At 40.5% G+C, this 22059-nt stretch overlaps 3 protein-coding genes across 6 annotated transcripts; 1 reads left to right on the top strand and 2 right to left on the bottom strand.

The window, feature by feature from the left end:
* Nucleotides 1-7666: 7666 nt before the first annotated feature.
* Nucleotides 7667-11529, bottom strand: LOC148733318 (uncharacterized). 4 transcript variants are annotated; one of them, XR_016000848.1, is made up of 4 exons: nt 11113-11529; nt 9358-9393; nt 8186-8257; nt 7667-7774 (listed from the first exon to the last, which is right to left on the bottom strand). XR_016000848.1 is itself a non-coding variant. In XM_088759168.1 (4 exons), exons 1-3 carry the CDS (start codon nt 11157-11159, stop codon nt 8751-8753), a joined length of 531 nt encoding a protein of 176 aa, XP_088615294.1. In that variant the 5' UTR covers nt 11160-11529; the 3' UTR covers nt 7667-7774; nt 8186-8750. The 4 variants fall into 4 exon arrangements, 2 of the variants coding, with proteins under 2 accessions (XP_088615294.1, XP_088615293.1); XR_016000847.1 differs by having other exon boundaries at nt 8190-8257; XM_088759168.1 differs by having other exon boundaries at nt 8186-9198.
* Nucleotides 11530-11739: 210 nt separating this feature from the next.
* LOC148733317 (uncharacterized) lies at nt 11740-14016 on the top strand. The gene is made up of 2 exons (XM_088758786.1): nt 11740-11989; nt 12130-14016. Exons 1-2 carry the CDS (start codon nt 11816-11818, stop codon nt 13204-13206), a joined length of 1251 nt encoding a protein of 416 aa, XP_088614912.1. The 5' UTR covers nt 11740-11815; the 3' UTR covers nt 13207-14016.
* Nucleotides 13373-15396, bottom strand: LOC148733316 (uncharacterized). The gene is made up of 2 exons (XM_088758787.1): nt 14933-15396; nt 13373-14574 (listed from the first exon to the last, which is right to left on the bottom strand). Exons 1-2 carry the CDS (start codon nt 15052-15054, stop codon nt 14175-14177), a joined length of 522 nt encoding a protein of 173 aa, XP_088614913.1. The 5' UTR covers nt 15055-15396; the 3' UTR covers nt 13373-14174.
* Nucleotides 15397-22059: the final 6663 nt, after the last annotated feature.

Below are 22059 nucleotides of genomic sequence, written 5' to 3'. Positions count from 1 at the left end.
ATCGTACGGCCTCCCGCAAGAGTAAGGACAAGGTCTGTCAGTTACAAGCAATGGATAAGTGGAATTGTACAAAGTTTTAATTCGTCCCTGCACCCAAAAGCCGATGGTATGTAATTTTGCTCTTTTCCGTTCTTCACACACTCTAATAGCTGTTAAAATTAAATTTAATTGCGGGTTGTGCAGTCAAAATGCAACGTCGCCCAACATGGTTTTAGTTAAACCAGCGACTTGTGAGGCGCTTCCACCAAAATAATTTAGAAGGGAACAACAGCGCTAGCGCTAACCGATTTAATATCTTCTCAAGAACATGTCAGAGTCTATTAAAACGCAGAAATTAAAAACAGTAAGAATTGGTGGTTCATGTTAAAAATCATTAAAAGAACAGTTCTGAGTTTGGCTCGATAGTGCTGCAATAGTCACTTTGCACTAGTTGTTCATAGTGACTTAATTACTCGTTACTTTCAGTATTTGTTCGAGCTTTTCTTCGACTAAATAGGGGACATACAAGAAATCGCAATTCATCTCTAAAATGAAAATAACAAACTCTTCTCCCAATTGGACACCAGATATGACTGCGTAGTAATAATTGCGTACTACGGGAAGTTGCAGTGTGAGAAAAATAACGAGTGAGGAAAATAATTCTAAGTGCTGTACAGCGCAAATTTTAAAATAGATTACCTAGCTAAAATACCTGCTGGTCTTATATACATATGATAATATAGGAAGGCCTCCAAGGATTGTGATTGACAAAACCTGATAACTCAGGTTTATGTTTGAAAGGGCAAATCATTTAGTACATTTCACTCCAGAAGTAAATAATCTCTTAACTTTCGTAATTATTATTATGGTTTCAGGCAAATGGTGTCGAGTTGAAAGATACTAAGTTCCTGAGACCTACATCCAAGCTTTGTTGGCAAGCATGCCGAATGCTTTTATGAGCAGTGCGAGGGAAAAAATGCATTTGCGGCCCCCTTTATGGAGAGAAAAATCCAAAGTTTTTTTATTACAGGAATGGTAGAGTGAATGATGTTATTTCTGGTCTGAGTCATCAAAGTTCTGTACCATTAGAGTTAAAGAAAAGCCATCGGTGGAATATGGAAGTTGCTGCAAGTAATAGTTGTTACACTCTCAACAAGCTTTACAGGCGACCAAGGAAAGAGCATGGGGCAAGAATTTAAGCACGATTCTCACCCAGTAAACTAAACTGGTGGTTGGAAATTGAGAGGGACGAGCAACCAGAGAATTTGAAGTAATCTGGTGGCCTGATCTTTTCTCAGGCACTAGAAATGGGAAACTGACCTCGCGATTTTATGTTCCTTAAGTGATACTTTGATTTCAATGATGTGTAGTACACAGTCTAGTTGACTTGTTCATCATGTTTCCATAAATTTGGTAGCTGTTTCTTGGCAGTTTTTGTAAGTTTGCTTTAAAAAACGATAAAACGTGTTTTGCATTTAGAGGAACAAACTTGTCTGTAGAAGGCTGAGATTAAACCCTGAATACAGCAAAATGACCGTGTAATGTTAATGCAATTCATGTCTAGCTGGGCGCACTATACTCTGATGGCCTTCATTCTGTTGTAACCAAATTCAGAGGAAAAAAAACACCAGGAGAAACTCTTAGAGGGATAATATCTGTGGAATTTCACCATTTCTATGGTCATCAGGAATGACAGAATAAAGCAGTAACTGTTCACAAAAGTCTTAATTCACTTAACTGAAAGAATAATGAGTTGGAGGGAACTAGATCATTTTTTCCCAAGCATCTCTAATAATTCATTATGAAAATAATAATAACATTGACAACAATAATAATGATAATAATAATAATAATAATAATAATAACAACAATAATAAAAATATTTACAATAGTTATAGAAATAATGTTCATTATCCTGATGGTTATAATTCCTATGATTATTTCCTTTAATGTAATCATTATTATTATCATCTATATTATTATTATGATTATTTCAGCATTTATCTATGAACGAAATGGCGTTATTGTTAGTCTAGCTGGGGATTGAAACTGGGGCAAAATAATCTCAAGAAAAGACAGGAAACCCCAAAAACTGTTCAGGACTGCAATTCTTGAGTTGACTCATTGTGAAAGGTTTTGGGACTTCATGAAGCTAGTGCTGTCTGTAGTGGGCCCTGTGTCAAAGAGAGAAGAGTAGCAGCTGAATCAATAATAATAAAAATAATAATAATAATAATAATAATAATAAGGACAGTGATAGCAGTGATTGACCAAAGTCACCCTATGACTAATAACAGATGATACATGACAAACAGCATATTAAGCAACACATTTTTCAAAACAGAAAGAGCAAACTAAAACTGCCATCAGATAAAAATAACTGTCCATTAAAGACTGACAGCATAGAGCTGAAAAAAAAATAGGGACTAGTTCTGCCATCAGATAACAAAAGTCCATAGACTGACTACCCAAGAGAAACAGAGCAGATTGGTGGTTCTGCCATCAGATAACAACAGCCCCAAATGGACTGACTACCCAAGAGAAACAGATCCACCTGTTAGTTCTGCCATCAGATAACAAGAGTCCATGGAATAACTACCCGAGAGAAACAGAACCAGGCAGGTGGTTTTGAATCAGAAAACAACTATGTAAGACATTAGCCCTCTATACAATGTGTCTTAGAAAATCTTCTGCATTCTAACAATCTATGAAAGAGACAAACTATCAGAAACACTCGAGTTTCTATTTGGGGGGAGGGGGGAGGAATTAAATGAACATCTACTTGCCTCAGCATGCCATCCTCACTGAGCAGCCTATTTCAATTTGAAAATGATAATCACAATCATAAAGATAATGATAATGTTAACAATAACAAATCATTATTATTATCATTTATATTACTATTATGATTATTTCAATGTTTATCTACGAACAAAATGGTGTTATTGTTAGTCTAGCTGAATGAGTATCCAAGTAATTGAAATTGGGGCAAAATAATCTCAAGAAAAGACAGGAAAACGCCAAAAACTGTTCAGGACTGCAATTCTTGAGTTGGCCCATTGTGAAATTCTCAGCAGGCATCGTAAACTGATGCCGAGGTTTGGGGAAGAAGGTGTTGGGTGGATGTCATCGCATTAATTACACCACAATGTAATTACACAGATTAGCGCCCACGAATCCACGAGAGATACGCGATTGCGTGCGAGTCAACGCGGGGTCATCTGTTGGCAATGAATATCAAAATCATGAAATGAAATGAAGTTTGCTGTGCGCGTAATGGTCATAAAATACTGGGTTTTCTGTTTCTGCCTGTTTCCCTATAACGACATTTCTAATCACTTAGTCTTTCTCAGATCCTTCCTTTTCACAGAAGAGGCAATACCGGCGAGGCACCGTATTCGAAAAAGCCTCTCTTTCGATTATTTAGGTATGATTCTTTCGCTTGTAAATATGAATGCTTAAAAACATTATATCAAAAAAGTCATCAGTTGAGACCACAAAATGTAAACTTATAAGAAAAACAGATACTTAATTGGTTTCTCTTTACACTTGTTTGCTTAGGTTTAAGATACACATATGCTGCGCCAGCAAACCTCTCCTATGAAAATTGAGATTAAAACATCCAGACCAATAATGGTTATGAAATAGGAAAGACACGAATCACTTTGTTGGTAACTTGGTGAGAAAAGCAAAATTTTATTTATATTACCGGATCGATCTTTTGCACCTACTTGACCATTCTAACTGTGAGCTGACTCGTTTACTTCCTTATGAGTTTTAATTTTCAATCAACTGCTTTAAACATCATGCACAAGAGAATATTCTATGTAAATCCAGCAAACTAATGAAAGCCGTACCTTTTATCTTTAAGGCCGCACAATCCTGGGAAAGTCGTTACGATTGCTTCCCGAGTCTGCTTTTTGGTCATTCCCATGATGAAACAGACCTCTTGCACCCTTCCCTCCCGATTCAATAAATCCCAGATGTGTCCACGTGGGGTGGATTTAACTTTCTTCTTCAGTCATACCAACTCGCGTCTAATTTCTCGTCCTGAAGGTAAAGATTCGCTACTTGAAGAGGAAGAGCTATCACTGCTAGCCATCTTGATGCTTGTGGAATAAGCAATTATCGGTGATGGGGAGCCTATTTTATAGTAGTAGCGTCTCTCTTGGGGTTGTTCGTGGTTACTTCGCACCTTCGCAGGTGTCATTCGGGAAAAAATTTATACGTGCGCTAGTTTAGAGAAAACCCTAACAAACTATACATCAAAAGAAGGTTTAACAAATGCAGTTTACAATGAAAATATCGAAATGTAAATATAATGTAGAAGGTAAAAATATAATTTAGACGTTTTTCTCATTAAGGGAGTGTCAAGAGCGTAGTCACTAAAACAAGGAATGACCTACAATTAGCTACAATGACCTCCAATGACCCACAAAAAATGTGCCAGAGAAGGCTAAAAGCCTCATGATGGTGTGAAACCCTTTTTGTTTTGCTTTCTAAAAATATCATTGAGTTAACGGTGTTGACAGGCCAAGCACGTCTCATAGCGAATTGTTTGTCGCAACTGCTTGTTATTAAAATTTCTCTCTAAGCCAAAAATATATATGACGATTACAGTTATCACTGCGTGTCACGTCTGCGGAAGCAGTTGATGTGGCCGCGGCATTGACTGCAAACAGCTCGGTGATTATGGCGTTTGAGTTGCCGTTACTAAAGCCCGAAGCTACCGATTTCTCTGACTTGCCGCTGTTTGATTTTCACCTTTAGTGTCCTTTGGCGTTGTTTTTTACCCACCTATAGTGTCAAGGAGTAGTTAAAAGCAAAACTGCCAGACGTTTCCAAGTGATTTTTAGTGGGGGGGGGGGGGGGGACATCGGGGAGGATGTGTAGAAAACGAAGACCCTGGGTCTTGGGTCTTAGGTCTTAGGTCTTCGTAATCTACACTCCCTGGGGAAACGGCCGAAAATTATGGTAACTTTTGTCTGAGTGGGATTCACCCAACGTAATTACTAAAAGAAGAAATGACCTAAAACCACCCACAACCATCTAAAACCACCTACAACCACCTTCAGAATACTATTGTGTGACAATTTGTGACAATGTAAATGCACACCGGAAATGCGAAATTACTAAAAAAAGAAGGAATGACCTATTACCACCTAAAACCATCTAAACCACCTACAACCACCCACAGCCACCACCTACAACCAATTAAAACCACCTACAACCACCTTCAGAATACTATTGTGTGACAATTTGTGACAATTTAAATGTAAACCGGAAATGTTGTCCAGCCCCATGATGGTGTGATGGCCTTTTTGTTTTGCTCTCTAAAAATGAGTTAAAGGTGTTGGCAGGCCAAATACGTCTCATAGTCTCGCGGCGCTGTGGTACGTGACCTTATTAATGGTTTTGATATGAAAACATCAATTAGTAAAAGATGTTGACAGGCCAAATACGACTGATAGCCTCATGATAGTGTAAAATTATAGGAGGCTTGTTATATAAGACCCTTAAAGACATCTTAAGCCGAAGGTTTTTCGTACTTTTTTCATCATTATCGTCATTAGACATGTCTCATTATAATACACAGTAAATTTATCTCCAAGCTAGAAATTCTGCTATCAACCACGTTGCGTTAATGCACACGTCTCCTGTTTTGTTTTTTTTTTCTGTCTTTTTTTAATATCTTCATTTACTTCATTGCAGGGATCTTACAGTAGCTCACTGTAGGTCATTGTAGGTCATTCCTTGTTTTAGTAGCTACGTGTAAAAGATTCTCTTGGTGTTTTTCCCTGGTCATGACATGCGAGACATGCGACAACATTTCTGGTGTGCATTTAAATTGTCACAAATTGTCACACAATTGTATTCTCAAGGTGTTTGTAGGTGGTTTTAGATGGTTGTAGGTGGTTGTAGGTGGTTTTAGGTCATTCCTTCATTTAGTAGTTACGATTCACTCAAGCGCTATATTATGACACCTTCCTAGTTTACTGATTGTTACGAGTAATTATGAACAAAATATCTTTTTAGTTACCTTTTGTTATGCTAAATTTTCCGTTAGTGGTATACGCAGAATAAAAATTCTCACGGCATGTGAAAACTAACTTTACCTACGTTTCCTGGTCATGTCTGCATTGATTTAACGAAACACATGTTGTTGTAAGTGTGAGAACATCACAAGAACGTTTTCAGGCTTATAAAGACGTTCAGCCCCAGTTACAAACTTAGACTAGCACGAGTCCTTCGATACAAGCTTTTCTTCATCCACAAATAAGTTTTAGACCTTGAGTAGCACTAGGTGAAGAGAGGTTGCATGGGGTCATGCGTGTGGAAATTTCTCGTGGCAAAAGGAAGTTAGCAGAGGAAAGCAGTAAAGAAGAATTTCAAGAATTTCTTCGCGACCAGGTGCGCAAAACACCACCATATTAGTCTAAGTTTGTAGCTGGGGCTGAGTGTCGTTCTATTTTGAGAAGCTTGAAAACGTTCCTGTGATGTTCTCACACTTACAAGCATATGCTTTTCATTAAATCAATGCAGACGTGACCAGGAAACGTATGTTACAATTGTTTATTGTAATGTGGTAGGTCAAGTTAGTTTTCACGTGCTGTGTGACTTCTTATGCCGCGAATAAAACTCGTGGCAAATTTAGCATAACGAAAGGTAACTAAAGAGGTTTACAAGCAACTATCTTTCGTGTATAGTGTTCATAATTATTCGTAAGAATCATTAAAAGAAAAAAAACAACAGCAACAACTCTTCATTTTAGTCACGCGCGTTCTCATCTGGGGGACGAATGAGCCAAGCGCTTGAGTCTCTTTGTACAAACTTCTTGCGACATACCCTGATATCCGTTCTGTGTTTTAGGATTTGGAGTCACATTCCGTCGTTCCGGATTAGAGTTGAAAGGAAGCAATAAAAGAAACATTGAATATTCTCTGAAGAAAACAAATGAATCTTTATTGGAGTACTTTATCCATAATTCATAAAACTGCAAAAAGAAGCCTACTATTCTGTATAGTTGGTGTATTGTGAGGCTACCACAGGCAAGAAATTTGCAATTATGTCGTCAAGACCTCGCCACTGTCTCCACACTCTATCATCGAGGTAGGCCTGGAGGTCATCGCGGGATATTCCACGCCGTGCTTTAAGAGGCATTTTCAAGTTGACCCACGCCGACTCGGCTTCTTGTGTATGGATACCAGTTGCGGGATACACAAAATTTTCCAAGTGAACTGCAACTCGATGACAGGCGACTCGATTTGGCAAGTGTCTTTGTAGATTGCGATACGCTCCCCAGTCGTCTGTATACACAGTGCTTCCTGGTTGCAGGCACTTAGCCAAAATTGGCAAAAGATGAGAATTTAGTAATTTAACCATATTGCATAACCAAGTTATAAAGGAAAAGAGCTTGAATATTAGGCTTGTGGGAGAGGATTTTCAATTTAACACACCAGCCTAGGAGAGTTAGAAGATGACTTGGCTTAGCAAAAAATTTACTACTTTCAAAAACCAGGTGACTGCCAAGTCAATTAGATAGTGGAATTATCACAACCTTGGAAATATGTTAAGAGTTCATTTATAAATTTTGAAATAGGAAGAACATTGTTTATCCTGAGATCACTCTCTCCGCAGATGGGAAACATTGAAATCAAGGTTAAAATTCAGGAAAGGAGTATTTGGATAAGTCAGCCAGTATATTTCGATGACTTTTATTAATATTCAAGATTTATTTAACACATGATAAATATCAATGGTTTGCATTTCTGTGAATTTCCATCCCTGTCATCAACTGTGGAAGAGAAACAAATACAAAGAGTTAGGTGTGAATTTTGAGTGAAAGTCAATTTAAGATGACAGGCATGCGTAATAGGAAGATGAAACACTCTTCAACTAAAAAAGGCCTTCTAGATGGATGATTTGACTTCCAAGAGACAAGAAGAAACTCTAGGCCAAAATGATAAATAAGGTAAACCCAGAAATGGCAGTGATTGTAACCATGGCAAGGAAGGGAATTAAAGAAAAAGAAGAGGAAGTTATGAACTAGACTAAATGCCAGAAATCCACTAACTTGTAAGAGAAAGGGCTGACAACTTGGCGTTTAGTATTCTGGTTATTTATTTTCTTTTGGGGGGGGGGGGGAGGGAGGAAAGGTGGGGCATGTTACTTTATAATTCCACAATAGGATTTAAATCATTCGCACCTACCACCTCTATTCATTCACAGCTTCATTGTTACAATGTAAAGATCCATCACTTGACATTAGACAGTTGTACTGGGGAAAAAAAGAGGAAAAAACAAGTGGGAGTATGTCTTTCTAATGACAGAAAGACATACTTCCACTACGACTAACCCTATTTCAGAAATTTTGGCTGAAATAGTTTTTTATTATAGCAATACCAAACATCTCAGTGAGTCAACCAGACTCGTTCTCAGCAAGCCAACTAGACTTATCCTCAGCGAGCCAACCAGAATTATTCTGAGCGAGCCAACCAGACTTATTCTCAGTAAGCCAACCAGACTTATTCTCAGCGAGCCAACCAGAATTATTCTCAGCGAGCCAACCAGACCTATTCCCAGCGAGCCAACCAGACTTATTCCCAGCGAGCCAACCAGAATTATTCTCAGTGAGCCAACCAGACTTGTTCTCAGCGAGTCAACCAGACTTATTCCCAGCGAGCCAACCAGACTTATTCTCAGTGAGCCAACCAGACTTGTTCTCAGCGAGCCAACCAGAATTATTCTCAGCGAGTCAACCAGACTTCTTCTCAATGAGCCAGATTTAAAAAGTCCAGTATCCTCAGCAAGTCAAAGTCCAGTATCCTTAGCGAGTCAAAGTCCAGTATCCTCAGCGAGTCAAAGACCAGTATCCTCCGCGAGTCAAAGCCCAGTATCCTCAGCGAGTCGAAGACCAGTATCCTCAGCAAGTCAAAGCCCAGTATCCTCAGCGAGTCAAAGTCCAGTATCCTCAGCGAGTCAAAGACCAGTATCCTCAGCGAGTCAAAGCCCAGTATCCTCAGCGAGTCAAAGACCAGTATCCTCAGCGAGTCAAAGACCAGTATCCTCAGCGAGTCAAAGACCAGTATCCTCAGCGAGTCAAAGACCAGTATCCTCAGCGAGTCAAAGACCAGTATCCTCAGCGAGTCAAAGACCAGTATCCTCAGTGAGTCAAAGACCAGTATCCTCAGCAAGTCTAAGAGCAGTATCCTAAACAAGCTAAAAAGAAAGCATTTAATTTGGGGCCATTCAAGGTATATGGATCCTCTACAAGTGATAGCTTTAGATTTGCAGCAAATTTAATTCCAATAAACGCTGAGACTTAGTATTATAAGCAAGTTGAACTATAGATACAAAATGAGGGACAACCATACTAACCTTTGGAATAAAGCTCCAGGGGAATTGTCCGAATTTCTGCAAAAGAACAAATATGTTAGCCAAGTCACTGGTACCACTAAATAAGGAAAAAATCTGTATGAGAGTGAGAAGGAACCATTGAGTGCTGTATAATTTTTTAAATATCACCCTGACCTTTAATCAAGTGGAAACTATTTCAAGAAGATAATTCTCTTTGCTTTACTTGCGTTTTATAAAAAAATAGCTGTTGATAGTGGGTGCATAAATACTCCTGTCCTGAATTTTAACCTTGATTTCAATGTTTCCCATCTGCGGAGAGAGTGATCTCAGGATAAACAATGTTCTTCCTATTTCAAAATTTATAAATGAACTCTTAACATATTTCCAAGGTTGCGATAATTCCACTACCTAATTGACTTGGCAATCACCTGGTTTTTGAAAGTAGTAAATTTTTTGCTAAGCCAAGTCATCTTCTAACTCTCCTAGGCTGGTGTGTTAAATTGAAAATCCTCTCCCACAAGCCTAATATTCAAGCTCTTTTCCTTTATAACTTGGTTATGCAATATGGTTAAATTACTACAGATTGCTAAAATTTCTGTGCCTTTTCTCCTGAGCAAATAAATACGAAATGGAAAGTACAGAAACATATCTGCCTTCTGAGCTGTTTCAATTCTTCATAATGCATGAGATAAATGAATGAAAATCCATCAAAATCATAGCCTCCACGCATCATGGCTAATGTGGCACTACATTTCTCTGTTTCTTTCCTTTTACTTCATCTGGTAATTTTTCTTTCAAATGGCTCTAGCCAAATGATAAAGTTCAGTGGTTGAGATTCTGAACTTGCATCAATTGTTTGGACCTTACAATGAATTACAATAATTCATAAACAATATTTGGCAAATGAAAAGGTCAACTTTTGGTTTCACCGTCGAACAGCATACGTAGATCACTGCACTTAATTCCCACCTTGAAAACAAATAAGGGACCACCCTTACACTCGTTTTTCAAGTGAATAACCTTTTCACAGGGACAAGACAAGCCCTAGTGACTAAGATTTACCTAATATTATGGAAATAACAAGAAAAGGCCTTGAACCAGTGAGGAGCTTTCTTTTTAAATTTTTTATTGAATAAGAAATGTGGAGACAAATAATACCGCAAACAATGCATAGTGATAGTTGCTTGGTCACGCCAGTTACTTACTAAAATTAGTTTTAATTTTTAATCCAAGAAAAAGGTAATCTTCGGAACGAACCAACATGACACAGTTAAAAATCGATCTTTTGATGTACTTGGTTAAAGTAGTTGATTAGCTTCTCCGTGTCCTAGAAAAATTCGGCGTTTTAACTGGGCCAGACTCCAATCAAAGTAAATTAAGAACGTATCCTCGTTTGCAAGCGAACTCAGTTCAAGGTCAGATCATGGGTCTTCTTTACTTTCGGAACGTAGTGACACAGATTTCACAGGGAACTTTATAAATAAAAATTCCCCAAATCCTTATAGGAGCTGCGTTCGATTTGATCCATCTCAAACCTCCAGTAAACAAGCTTGATTGTAAATAGTTATTGAATAATGGAACGCTGGGGCCAAATTTATTCAAACATGGAATTGTTTCGCGTAGTTCCGCTCAAAACCCCTTTGGCTATTGGAGGGTAATAAAAACCTTTGCTTGGCACGTATGATACTGTAAGAAGACTACGTGGCACTACCTTACTTGTAACATAAGTTGAATTGTGAACTTATAAAATTCAGCTGAATTTAGTCACGTACTTACCCGGCTCTCGACTCTTCCCTTGTACACAACGTAGTAACCGGTATCATTTCAAAAGCGTATATGTGTCATCACGTAACAGAAATGGATTGTTTACGCGATGTATTCCACTACATTCCCGTTAAGCAACTTCTAGAATGATTGCCATTCTCGACACACTCGTACCATTGTGGCTGTAGGCGGAAGTCTCGTTTCCTCTCTAAGCCATAGCTATGTCTAAGCTGTCACATCAAGTTGGCACACGCTATAAAAAAAAAAACCATCGAAGGGAGAAAAAGATAAGGCTGAAGGTGTACACGAAGCCGGTAAATCGAAGATGTAAAGTTACGACTTTGATGGCAAAGTAAAAATTTGAATGACATTGCGGCTGATTCGTTTTAAGACAAAGGCTCTATTCTCTTACTGTTAACCTCAAGGACCTTTTCCGGCGCGGGATAGTTCAATCTCGAGCCCAGGGGGATCTTGGCTTTTGTCAGCGGTATGACCTCAAGGTGAATGAGTTACCATAAGCGCCCAGCCTCGATTAAGCGCCCACCCTAGAAGCCCATAAATTAAATAAGCGCGCTTAATAATGATAAATGATAATAATGGTCTTTATTGATTCAAAACATAAAAATACATTCCTAATAGAGTCCTAAAGTGTGACGTCACGTTGCCATGACAGCATTTTTTTCTGGTCTAAACAGTTTAAACTCATACTTCAAACATGGCGTCTTTATCGATATGCTCACTCGTTTCTTTCTTTTCTGGAGAGCGGAAATCGCTTGATCGCGGAGAAAACCACTTCAAATCCGACCATGTCCAAAGCTTTATTTATTCCAGGGGAGTCATCAAAGGTGAAGTCCAAGCAAGCATGAAAAATAAGGACTACAAAGTCACAGTAAGTTGCCAATTTGGGATCACAACACGTATGTTCAATTCGAAGAACTCCCAACCCCGATTTCACCTCCAATTTAATGTTTATATTGCGGAATCATATATTGCAACTTACGTGTCTGTTTCGAATTATCTTTTTATCAGATTTATCTCGATGAAAACCTTGAAATAAAAAACACAGAATGCGAGTGTCCTCGCGGCGAGTTCAAGTGCAGTCACGCGGCAGCCATATTTATTTATGGCATCCATAACCTTAGCAGGACGGACCTGGAATGCCAATGGAAACGAAAGCGAAAGGCAGAAAGCGTACAGTCTGCAAGCCAGATGTTTCCAGCGCCACCGAAGAAGAAGGATTACAGCCCTTTGGCGCGCGATCCTAGCCGAGAAGATCGGATGTGGCTGTACAGCGAACTAAAGCGCTATGGCAAATTTACAGGGACCTGCTGGATCTTGAGTCCCGAACCACAACCTGCTACCCCTCTCCCGATCAAGACGATTGAGGATATCATTTACTCAGAAGGTTTCCTTATGGCATCTACGAAGGAAAAACAATTAGAGTACTTGATTGAGAATGCCAAAGTAGAGGAGAGAACCATAAATGTTGTGAGCACCCTCACGGCTGGCCAGCGAAACAGCCCTGCATGGCACCAAGCTCGTAGAGGCCGCCTGACTGCCAGTAATTTTGGCTCCGTCCTCCAGGCAAAAAGAGTTACACCGTCTCTTATCAAGCGACTACTTGGGGAATACAACTTGAGTGGAGTTAAAGCAATTGCATGGGGACAGGACAATGAGACTGAGGCCCTGAAATCCTTCACCAACATCACAAACTTTACACCTGTACAGACCGGCCTTTGGCTACACGAGTCGGGAGTTCTGGGTGCTTCCCCTGATGGACTTGTGGGAGACGACTCGGTGATTGAGTGTAAGTGCCCCTACACACATCGAAATGCGACAATCAAGGAAGCTTGTGGGCACAAAGACTTTTACTTGGAGGAGAAGGAAGGGAATTATACGCTGTCTACCACACATGTTTACTGGCATCAGTGTCAAGGCCAGATGTTCCTGACAAAGCGCAAATTCTGCTACTTTGTTGTATGGACCACAAAGGATAGTGTAGTTATCAAGATTGAACGAGATGAATCTTGGGAGCACAATATTACTATCTTGAGTGATTTTTACTTTCATCAACTATTCCCAAAGATTACCGAGGGAGAACTTTGAAAAGTGGTGCACAGATGCTGGACATAATCAGAGTGGGGGGGGGGGGGGGGGAGTGGGAGCTAATGTAAATAGGCAGTAGCTAATGTTAAAAGGTATTTTTTTAAATTTCATACATTAATTTCTTAATATAACATTACATATTCTACACTCAGATAGAGACACAAGCTAAAGAACCCACATTTTTCCATTTAGCATAGTAACTTAATAATAAATTACATTCTTCCTGAAAGCAAGCTTAAACAATTTTTTTTTTGCAACCAATGGCTACTGGTAGCTGGTAACACTTATCCTGGTTACTCAACAGGGCCCAGGTACATAAAACTTATGCCACACTTAAGTAGGCTTGCATAGCAATGCAAAGGGAAGGGGTGAGAGCCAAAACAAAATCCATGCAGCACAGGTTATTTTTTCTGACTACCTCTCACCATCCCTTAAGCTAATTGAAGTGTGGCTTTAGTTTTATACACCTGGACTCAGGCTCCCAGCTTCACAGACACAAAAGTAAAACCTTTAAGCCAGCACGACTTTCACACTTGGAACTACTGGACGAAAGAATTCCATACTGGTCACATGCCCCTGACCTGGATTTAGTTGAAATGACAATTTAAGAATGTCACTGGTTTTCATTATAATCTATTTTCACAGAACACATAGTAGTTTGTATTAATGAACATAAAGGAGATGAATATCAGAAAAATGTAAAACTGACCACATCATATTTTTGACCAAAGCTATGTCAATACCATTTGATCTGTTACAGTAGGGCTTCTAGTAATACAAAAATAATATTAAAAACTCATTGTACTATAATTTAGTTGAAAAAAAGTTCTATTCAGTCAAATTCAAAGTCTTCGCAGCCATCCTTGATCAATGGATACTGCAAATTAACAAGAGCTGAGCACAGTTGGCATAGCTTGTCAGCATGGCACCTCAAAAATGCTGGGATGAAGCCAAGGATGCGAAAACTCTTAAGTCTTGCATTTGCACGCTCTACGTGGATGCGACATCGAGCTATTGATTTTAGCAAGTTCTGTTGAAGTCATATCAAGCTCTATTGACAGCAGAGCTTCTTTGGAACTTGTCTTTTCCTCTTGTGAGCATTCAGTGGAACATGGTTCAGAGTTCTCTTTAATCTCTTCAAGCACAGATGCTACAGTTGGTAATTTCGTGGGCTCGGCAGACACTTTCCGTTTTTTCTTGGGGGTAGGTGTACTTGGAGGTGTTGGTCCTGTACCTGGCAGCAAGTCCAAACTATCAAACAGCTTGTGCCTGTTTCTGTCACTGATGGTTGGCATATTTTCTTTTCGCCCATCTTTAAAGTGACAACTGCAAAGTCGCGAATGTTTGCTGGGCTTTCTATCTCCTCTCCTATAACAGAAAAAGACAGAAGCAGTTACTATACTTGCGCTTAAAAAACCCAAAGTTTAGTTGGTCACATGCTTAACCTTGTAGTCTAAGACGTGAATGCGAAGCGAGTATTTCTCTGAGCTTGTTACTTAATACTAGTTAGTGTAAAAGCTTTGATACTCACAACTATCATATAGTTTTTTAGTAACTAAATAATCTTAGATCAAGACTGAAGACAAGGAAAGGCAAAGCCGCGAGAAAAGAAATAAGACAAGAAAGAGAAACAGCTAATCGTGAATCAGTTTGAGATAAAAAAAAAAACAGCTATTTCTAATCGATGGTACAGCATCGAAATATATATTTTTCGAAAAATACTCACCTTACAAATGATATCCACTTATCATAGAGTGTTTTATGTTTTTTCTGGTCTGGAAACGAAAAGAATCGGCAGCAGTGGCTTTCAGATGTGTGATTGCAATCTGGATGAAAACACTGGCCCATCGCAAACTTCGTCTCCGTGGCGTTTTAACTCGAATTATTGCTCACCAGGTGCTTTTGTCCGCTTATTATACTCTTCAATAGTAAGGCCAAAGGTTATCTTGATTCTCTTTATCTTATTTCTATTATTGGAGGATAAAATGCGCTATTATAGCTCTTGAAGTGTTCGAGGTCAACGACAATGTGTCACGCTAGGGACGCCATATTGGTTTGTTTAGACCACAGAATTCCGGTGCTATGGAAACGTGACGTAAGCACTTTAGGACTCTATGTTACACGCAAATTGAGTTAAAGGAGTTGAAAGGTTAATAATTCCACAAAGTTAAATTTACCACCTGATTACGGTTAAAAATTGTCATCTAACTTATGTCTAAAAATTAAAAGACTAACGAATGTATTTTTAAAACGTTTAATTTTGATGCTTGTTCGGGTGCCAGGCCGCGTCCGTAAATTGTAGCTGCAGGCCTTTACAAACGGAATAAAACGCAACAGGGGTGATTGGCGGTCTTAGAAACCTTTTTAAAAATACTACTGCTTCTGTAACATTGGTCGTAAATTGTCATTTCTTGTAATTAACTTCCTTTTCCAATAGCGATCTAAAAAAGCATTGTACTGGGGTGAGGTCGGAGTCTGATGCTCCATATGGGCATACGTGAAGTTGGGAAGTACTAAGGAATCGAAGAGAAAGTCTATTTCTACGTGCTTATACCCCTCTTTGCGTAGAAATCTAAGGACACAGAGGCATTTAACATGTGTATTGAACCTACAGCCACTCTGGAAGGTGACACCTACAATGCTCACATATGTGGTACAACTAGGGATCTCGAATACAGGAGGGTACAATTCATGATTGTCTTTCAAGGTATGTAAGCTCCTTACATTTGCTAGAGTTAAATAACATTCGATTCCTGGATCATTATCAATAGCTGGGAACAGACCCTTATATTAAACCACCATGACATTTTATTCAAAACCCCCTTATGTAAATCATCATCGTTACATAGCGACAATATAGAGGTACAAATATAAAACCTTTGGATGTCAAGTACGGTTCTGACCTTCACGATCGACGATCGATATCAACATCTGCGCGCAGACCCACAGATATAACATTTTACCATCGCAATAAACAACTGGACACACGTTTAACATGGATGTGACATTTTAAGTTCAATTAATCAATATCAACATCTGGGCAAAGAATACGCACTGTATGTAAAGAGTTACGATCAACACAGACCCCTAACCGTAAGATACTAAGATAAGTAGCAACATCTGCCTACAGCCAATCATGTAAGACACATTGATTAAAACCCATGGATGTAAGTAACAAAGAACAATATCAACATCTGGGCACAGCCCCCACGTGTAAGACACACTGATATAAACCCCTGAACGTAAGGAGAAACAATCATTATCAACATCTGGGCACAGTCCCCACGTGTAAGACACACTGATATAAACCCCTGAACGTTAGGACCAACGATCAATGTCAACATCTAGACACAGCCCGTTCGTGTAAGACACATTGATATAAACCCCTGAACGTAAGGAGCAACGATCAATATCAACATCTGGGCACATCTCTCCATATAAAACACACTGATATGAACCCCTGATTAACAGACCCCTGATTGTAAGAACCCCTGATTGTAAGAACCCCTCATTTTAAGAACCCCTGATTGTAAAAACCCCTGATTATAAGAACCCCTGACTGTAAGACCCCTGATTGTAAGAACCCCTGACTGTAAGACCCCTGATTGTAAGAACCCCTGATTTTAAGAACCATTGATAGTAAGAACCCCTGATTTTAAGAACCCCTAATTGTAAGAACCCCTGACTGTAAGACCCCTGATTTTAAGAACCCCTGATTGTAAGAACCCCTGATTGTAAAAACCCCTGATAGTAAGAACCCCTGATTTTAAGAGCCCCTAATTGTAAGAACCCCTGACTATAAGACCCTGATTTTAAGAACCCCTGATTGTAAGAGCCCCTGACTGTAAGAACCCCTGATTGTAAGAACCCCTGATTGTAGGAACCTCTGATTGTAAAAACCCCTGATAGTAAGAACCCCTGATTTTAAGAACCCCTAATTGTAAGAACCCCTGACTATAAGACCCCTGATTTTAAGAACCCCTGATTGTAAGAACCCCTGACTGTAAGAACCCCTGATTGTAAGAACCCCTGATTGTAAGAACCCCTGAGTGTAAGAACCCCTGAATGTAAGACCCCTGATTGTAAGAACCTCTGACTAAAGCCCCCGATTGTAAGAACCCCTGACTGTAAGAACCCCTGATTGTAAGAACCCCTAATTGTAAGAACCCCTGATTGTAAGAACCCCTAATTGTAAGAACCCCTTATTGTAAGAACCCCTGAATGTAAGCCCCCTGATTGTAAGAACCCCTGATTTTAAGATCCCCTGGTTGTAAGACCCCTGATTGTAAGACCCCTGATTGTAAGAACCCCTGGTTGTAAGAACCCCTGATTCTAAGAACCCCTGGTTGTAAGACCCCTGATTGTAAGACCCCTGATTCTAAGAACCCCTGACTGTAAGACCCCTGATTGTAAGAACCCCTGATTTTAAGATCCCCTGGTTGTAAGACCTCTGATTGTAAGACCCCTGATTGTAAGAACCCCTGGTTGTAAGAACCCCTGATTCTAAGAACCCCTAGTTGTAAGACCCCTGATTGTAAGACCCCTGATTCTAAGAACCCCTGACTGTAAGACCCCTGATTGTAAGAACCCCTGATTGTCAGAACCCCTGATTGTAAGAACCCCTGACTGTAAGACCCCTTATTGTAAGAACCCTGATTGTAAGAACCCCTGACTGTAAGACCCCTGATTGTAAGAACCCCTGACTGTGAGATCCCTGATTGTAAGAGCCCCTGATTATAAGAACCCCTGACTGTAAGACCTCTGATTGTAAGAACACCTGACTGTGAGATCCCTGATTGTAAGAGCCCCTGATTATAAGAACCCCTGATTGAAAGAACCCCTGGTTGTAAGACCCCTGATTGTAAGAAACCCTGACTGTAAGACCCCTGATTGTAAGAACCCCTGATTGTAAGAACCCCTGGTTGTAAGAACCCCTGGTTGTAAGACCCCTGATTGTAAGACCCCTGATTATAAGAACCCCTGACCGTAAGACCCCTGATTGTAAGAACCCCTGATTGTAAGAACCCCTGACTGTAAGACCCCTGATTGTAAGAACCCTGATTGTAAGAACCCCTGACTGTAAGACCCCTGATTGTAAGAACCCCTGACTGTGAGATCCCTGGTTGTAAGACCCCTAATTGTAAGAACCCCTGACTGTAAGAACCCCTGATTGTAAGAACCCCTGATTGTAAGACCCCTGGCTGTAAGAACCCCTGATTGTAAGAACCCCTGATTGTAAGACCCCCGATTGTAAGAACCACTGATTGTAAGAACCCCTGACTGTAAGACCCCTGATTTTAAGACCCCTGATTGTAAGAACCCCTGGTTGTAAGAACCCCTGATGGCAAGAACCCCTAGTTGTAAGACCCCTGATTGCAAGACACCCTGACTGGAAGACCCCTCATTGTAAGAACCCCTGATTGTAAGACCCCTCATTGTAAGAACCCCTGATTGTAAGAACCACTGATACTAAGAACCCATGATTGTAAGAACCCCTGACTGTAAGAACCCTTGATTGTAAGAACCCCTGATTGTAAGAACCCCTGATTGTAAGACCCCTGCCTGTAAGAACCCCTGATTGTAAGAACCCTGATTGTAAGACCCCTGATTGTAAGAACCCGTCATTTCAAGAACCCCTGATTGAAAAAACCCCTGATTATAAGAGCCCCTGACTGTAAGACCCCTGATTGTAAGAATCCCTGGTTGTAAGAACCCCTGATGGCAAGAACCCCTGGTTCTAAGACCCCTGATTGCAAGACCCCCTGACTGGAAGACCCCTTATTGTAAGAACCCCTGATTGTAAGACCACTGATTGTAAGAACCCCTGATACTAAGAACCCATGATTGTAAGAACACCTGACTGTAAGAACCCCTGATTGTAAGAACCCCTGATTGTAAGACCCCTGATTGTAAGAACCCCTGATTGTAAGAACCCCTGACTATAAGAACCCCTGATTGTAAGAACCCCTGATTGTAAGACCCCTGATTGTAAGAACCCCTGATTGTAAGAACCCGTTTGTAAGAACCCCTGATTGTAAGGACCTCTGTTTGTAAGAACCACTGACTGTAAGACCTCTGATTGTAAGAACCCCTGATTGTAAGAACCCCTGATTGTAAGAACCCCTGATTGTAAGAACCCCTGTTTGTAAGAACCCCTGATAGTAGGAACCCTTGAATGTAAAAACCCCTGATTCTAAGAACCCCTGAATATAAGAACCCCTGATTAAGAACCCCTGATTTTAAGACCCCTCCCCTAATTGTAAGAGCTCCCGATTGTAAGAACCCCTGACTAAGACCCCTGATTGTAAGAACTCCTGACTTTACTGAGACTCATGATTGGAAGAACACCTGACTGTAAGAACCCCTGATTGTAAGAACCCCTGATTGTAAGACCCCTGATTGTAAGAACCCCTGATTGTAAGAACCCCTGACTATAAGAACCCCTGATTGTAAGAACCCCTGATTGTAAGACCCCTGATTGTAAGAACCCCTGATTGTAAGAACCCGTTTGTAAGAACCCCTGATTGTAAGGACCTCTGTTTGTAAGAACCACTGACTGTAAGACCTCTGATTGTAAGAACCCCTGATTGTAAGAACCCCTGACTGTAAGACCCCTGATTGTAAGAACCCCTGACTGTAAGACCCCTGATTGTAAGAACCCCTGATTTTAAGAACCCCTGATTGTTAGAGCCCCTGATTGTAAGAGCCCCTGATTGTAAGAGCCCCTGATTGTAAGAACCCTGATTGTAAGAACCCCTGATTGTAAGAACCCCTGATTGTAAGAACCCCTGATTGTAAGAACCCCTGTTTGTAAGAACCCCTGATAGTAGGAACCCTTACATGTAAAAACCCCTGATTGTAAGAACCCCTGAATATAACAACCCCTGATTAAGAACCCCTGATTCTAAGACCCCTCCCCTGATTGTAAGAACCCCTGACTAAGACCCCTGATTGTAAGAACTCCTGACTTTACTGAAACTCCTGATTGGAAGAACCCCTGATTGTAAGAACCCCTGAGTGTAAGACCCCTGATTGTAAGAACCCCTGACTGTAAGACCCCTGATTGTAAGAACCCCTGATTGTAAGAACCCATGATTGTAAGACCCCTGATTGTAAGAACCCCTGATTGTAAGAACCCCTGACTGTAAGACCCCTGATTTTAAGACCCCTGATTGTAAGAACCCCTGACTGTAAGACCCCTGATTGTAAGAACCCCTGATTGTAAGAACCCCTGATTGTAAGACCCCTGATTGTAAGACCCCTGACTGTAAGACCCCTGATTGTAAGAACCCCTGATTGTAAGAACCCCTGACTGTAAGACCCCTGATTGTAAGAACCCCTGATTGTAAGAAACCCTGATTGTAAGACCCCTGATTGTAAGGCCCCCTGACTGTAAGACCCCTGATTGTAAGAACCCCTGATTGTAAGAACCCCTGACTGTAAGACCCCTGATTGTAAGAGCCCCTGATTGTAAGAACCCTGATTGTAAGAACCCCTGATTGTAAGAACCCCTGATTGTAAGAACCCCTGATTGTAAGAACCCCTGTTTGTAAGAACCCCTGATAGTAGGAACCCTTGAATGTAAAAACCCCTGATTCTAAGAACCCCTGAATATAAGAACCCCTGATTAAGAACCCCTGATTTTAAGACCCCTCCCCTAATTGTAAGAGCTCCCGATTGTAAGAACCCCTGACTAAGACCCCTGATTGTAAGAACTCCTGACTTTACTGAGACTCCTGATTGTAAGAACCCCAGTTTGTAAGAACCCCTGTTTGTAAGAACCCCTGATAGTAGGAACCCTTGAATGTAAGAACCCCTGATTGTAAGAACCCCTGAATATAAGAACCCCTGATTAAGAACCCCTGATTTTAAGACCCCTCCCCTGATTGTAAGAACCCCTGACTAAGACCCCTGATTGTAAGAACTCCTGACTTTACTGAGACTCCTGATTGGAAGAACCCCTGATTGTAAGAACCCCTGACTGTAAGACCCCTGATTGTCAGAACCCCTGACTGTAAGACCCCTGATTGTCAGAACCCCTGACTGTAAGACCCCTGATTGTAAGAACCCCTGATTGTAAGAACCCATGATTGTAAGACCCCTGATTGTAAGAACCCCTGATTGTAAGAACCCCTGACTGTAAGACCCCTGATTTTAAGACCCCTGATTGTAAGAACCCCTGACTGTAAGACCCCTGATTGTAAGAACCCCTGATTGTAAGACCCCTGATTGTAAGAACCCCTGGTTGAAAGAACCCCTGATGGCAAGAACCCCTGGTTGTAAGACCCCTGATTGCAAGAACCCCTGACTGGAAGACCCCTGATTGTAAGAACCCCTGATTGTAAGACCACTGATTGTAAGAACCCCTGATACTAAGAACCCATGATTGTAAGAACCCCTGACTGTAAGAACCCCTGATTGTAAGAGCCCCTGATTGTAAGAACCCTGATTGTAAGAACCCCTGATTGTAAGAACCCCTGATTGTAAGAACCCCTGTTTGTAAGAACCCCTGATAGTAGGAACCCTTGAATGTAAAAACCCCTGATTGTAAGAACCCCTGAATATAAGAACCCCTGATTAAGAACCCCTGATTAAGAACCCCTGATTTTAAGACCCCTCCCCTAATTGTAAGAGCTCCCGATATTAAGAACCCCTGACTAAGACCCCTGATTGTAAGAACTCCTGACTTTACTGAGACTCCTGATTGTAAGAACCCCTGATTGTAAGAACCCCTGATTTTAAGAACCCCTGTTTGTAAGAACCCCTGATAGTAGGAACCCTTGAATGTAAGAACCCCTGATTGTAAGAACCCCTGAATATAAGAATCCCTGATTAAGAACCCCTGATTTTAAG

This window comes from Stylophora pistillata, chromosome 4 (assembly GCF_964205215.1).
Source record: "Stylophora pistillata chromosome 4, jaStyPist1.2, whole genome shotgun sequence".
In the NCBI taxonomy this organism is placed as follows: Eukaryota; Metazoa; Cnidaria; class Anthozoa; order Scleractinia; family Pocilloporidae; genus Stylophora; species Stylophora pistillata.
This window is presented reverse-complemented; position numbering and strand designations above follow the sequence as displayed.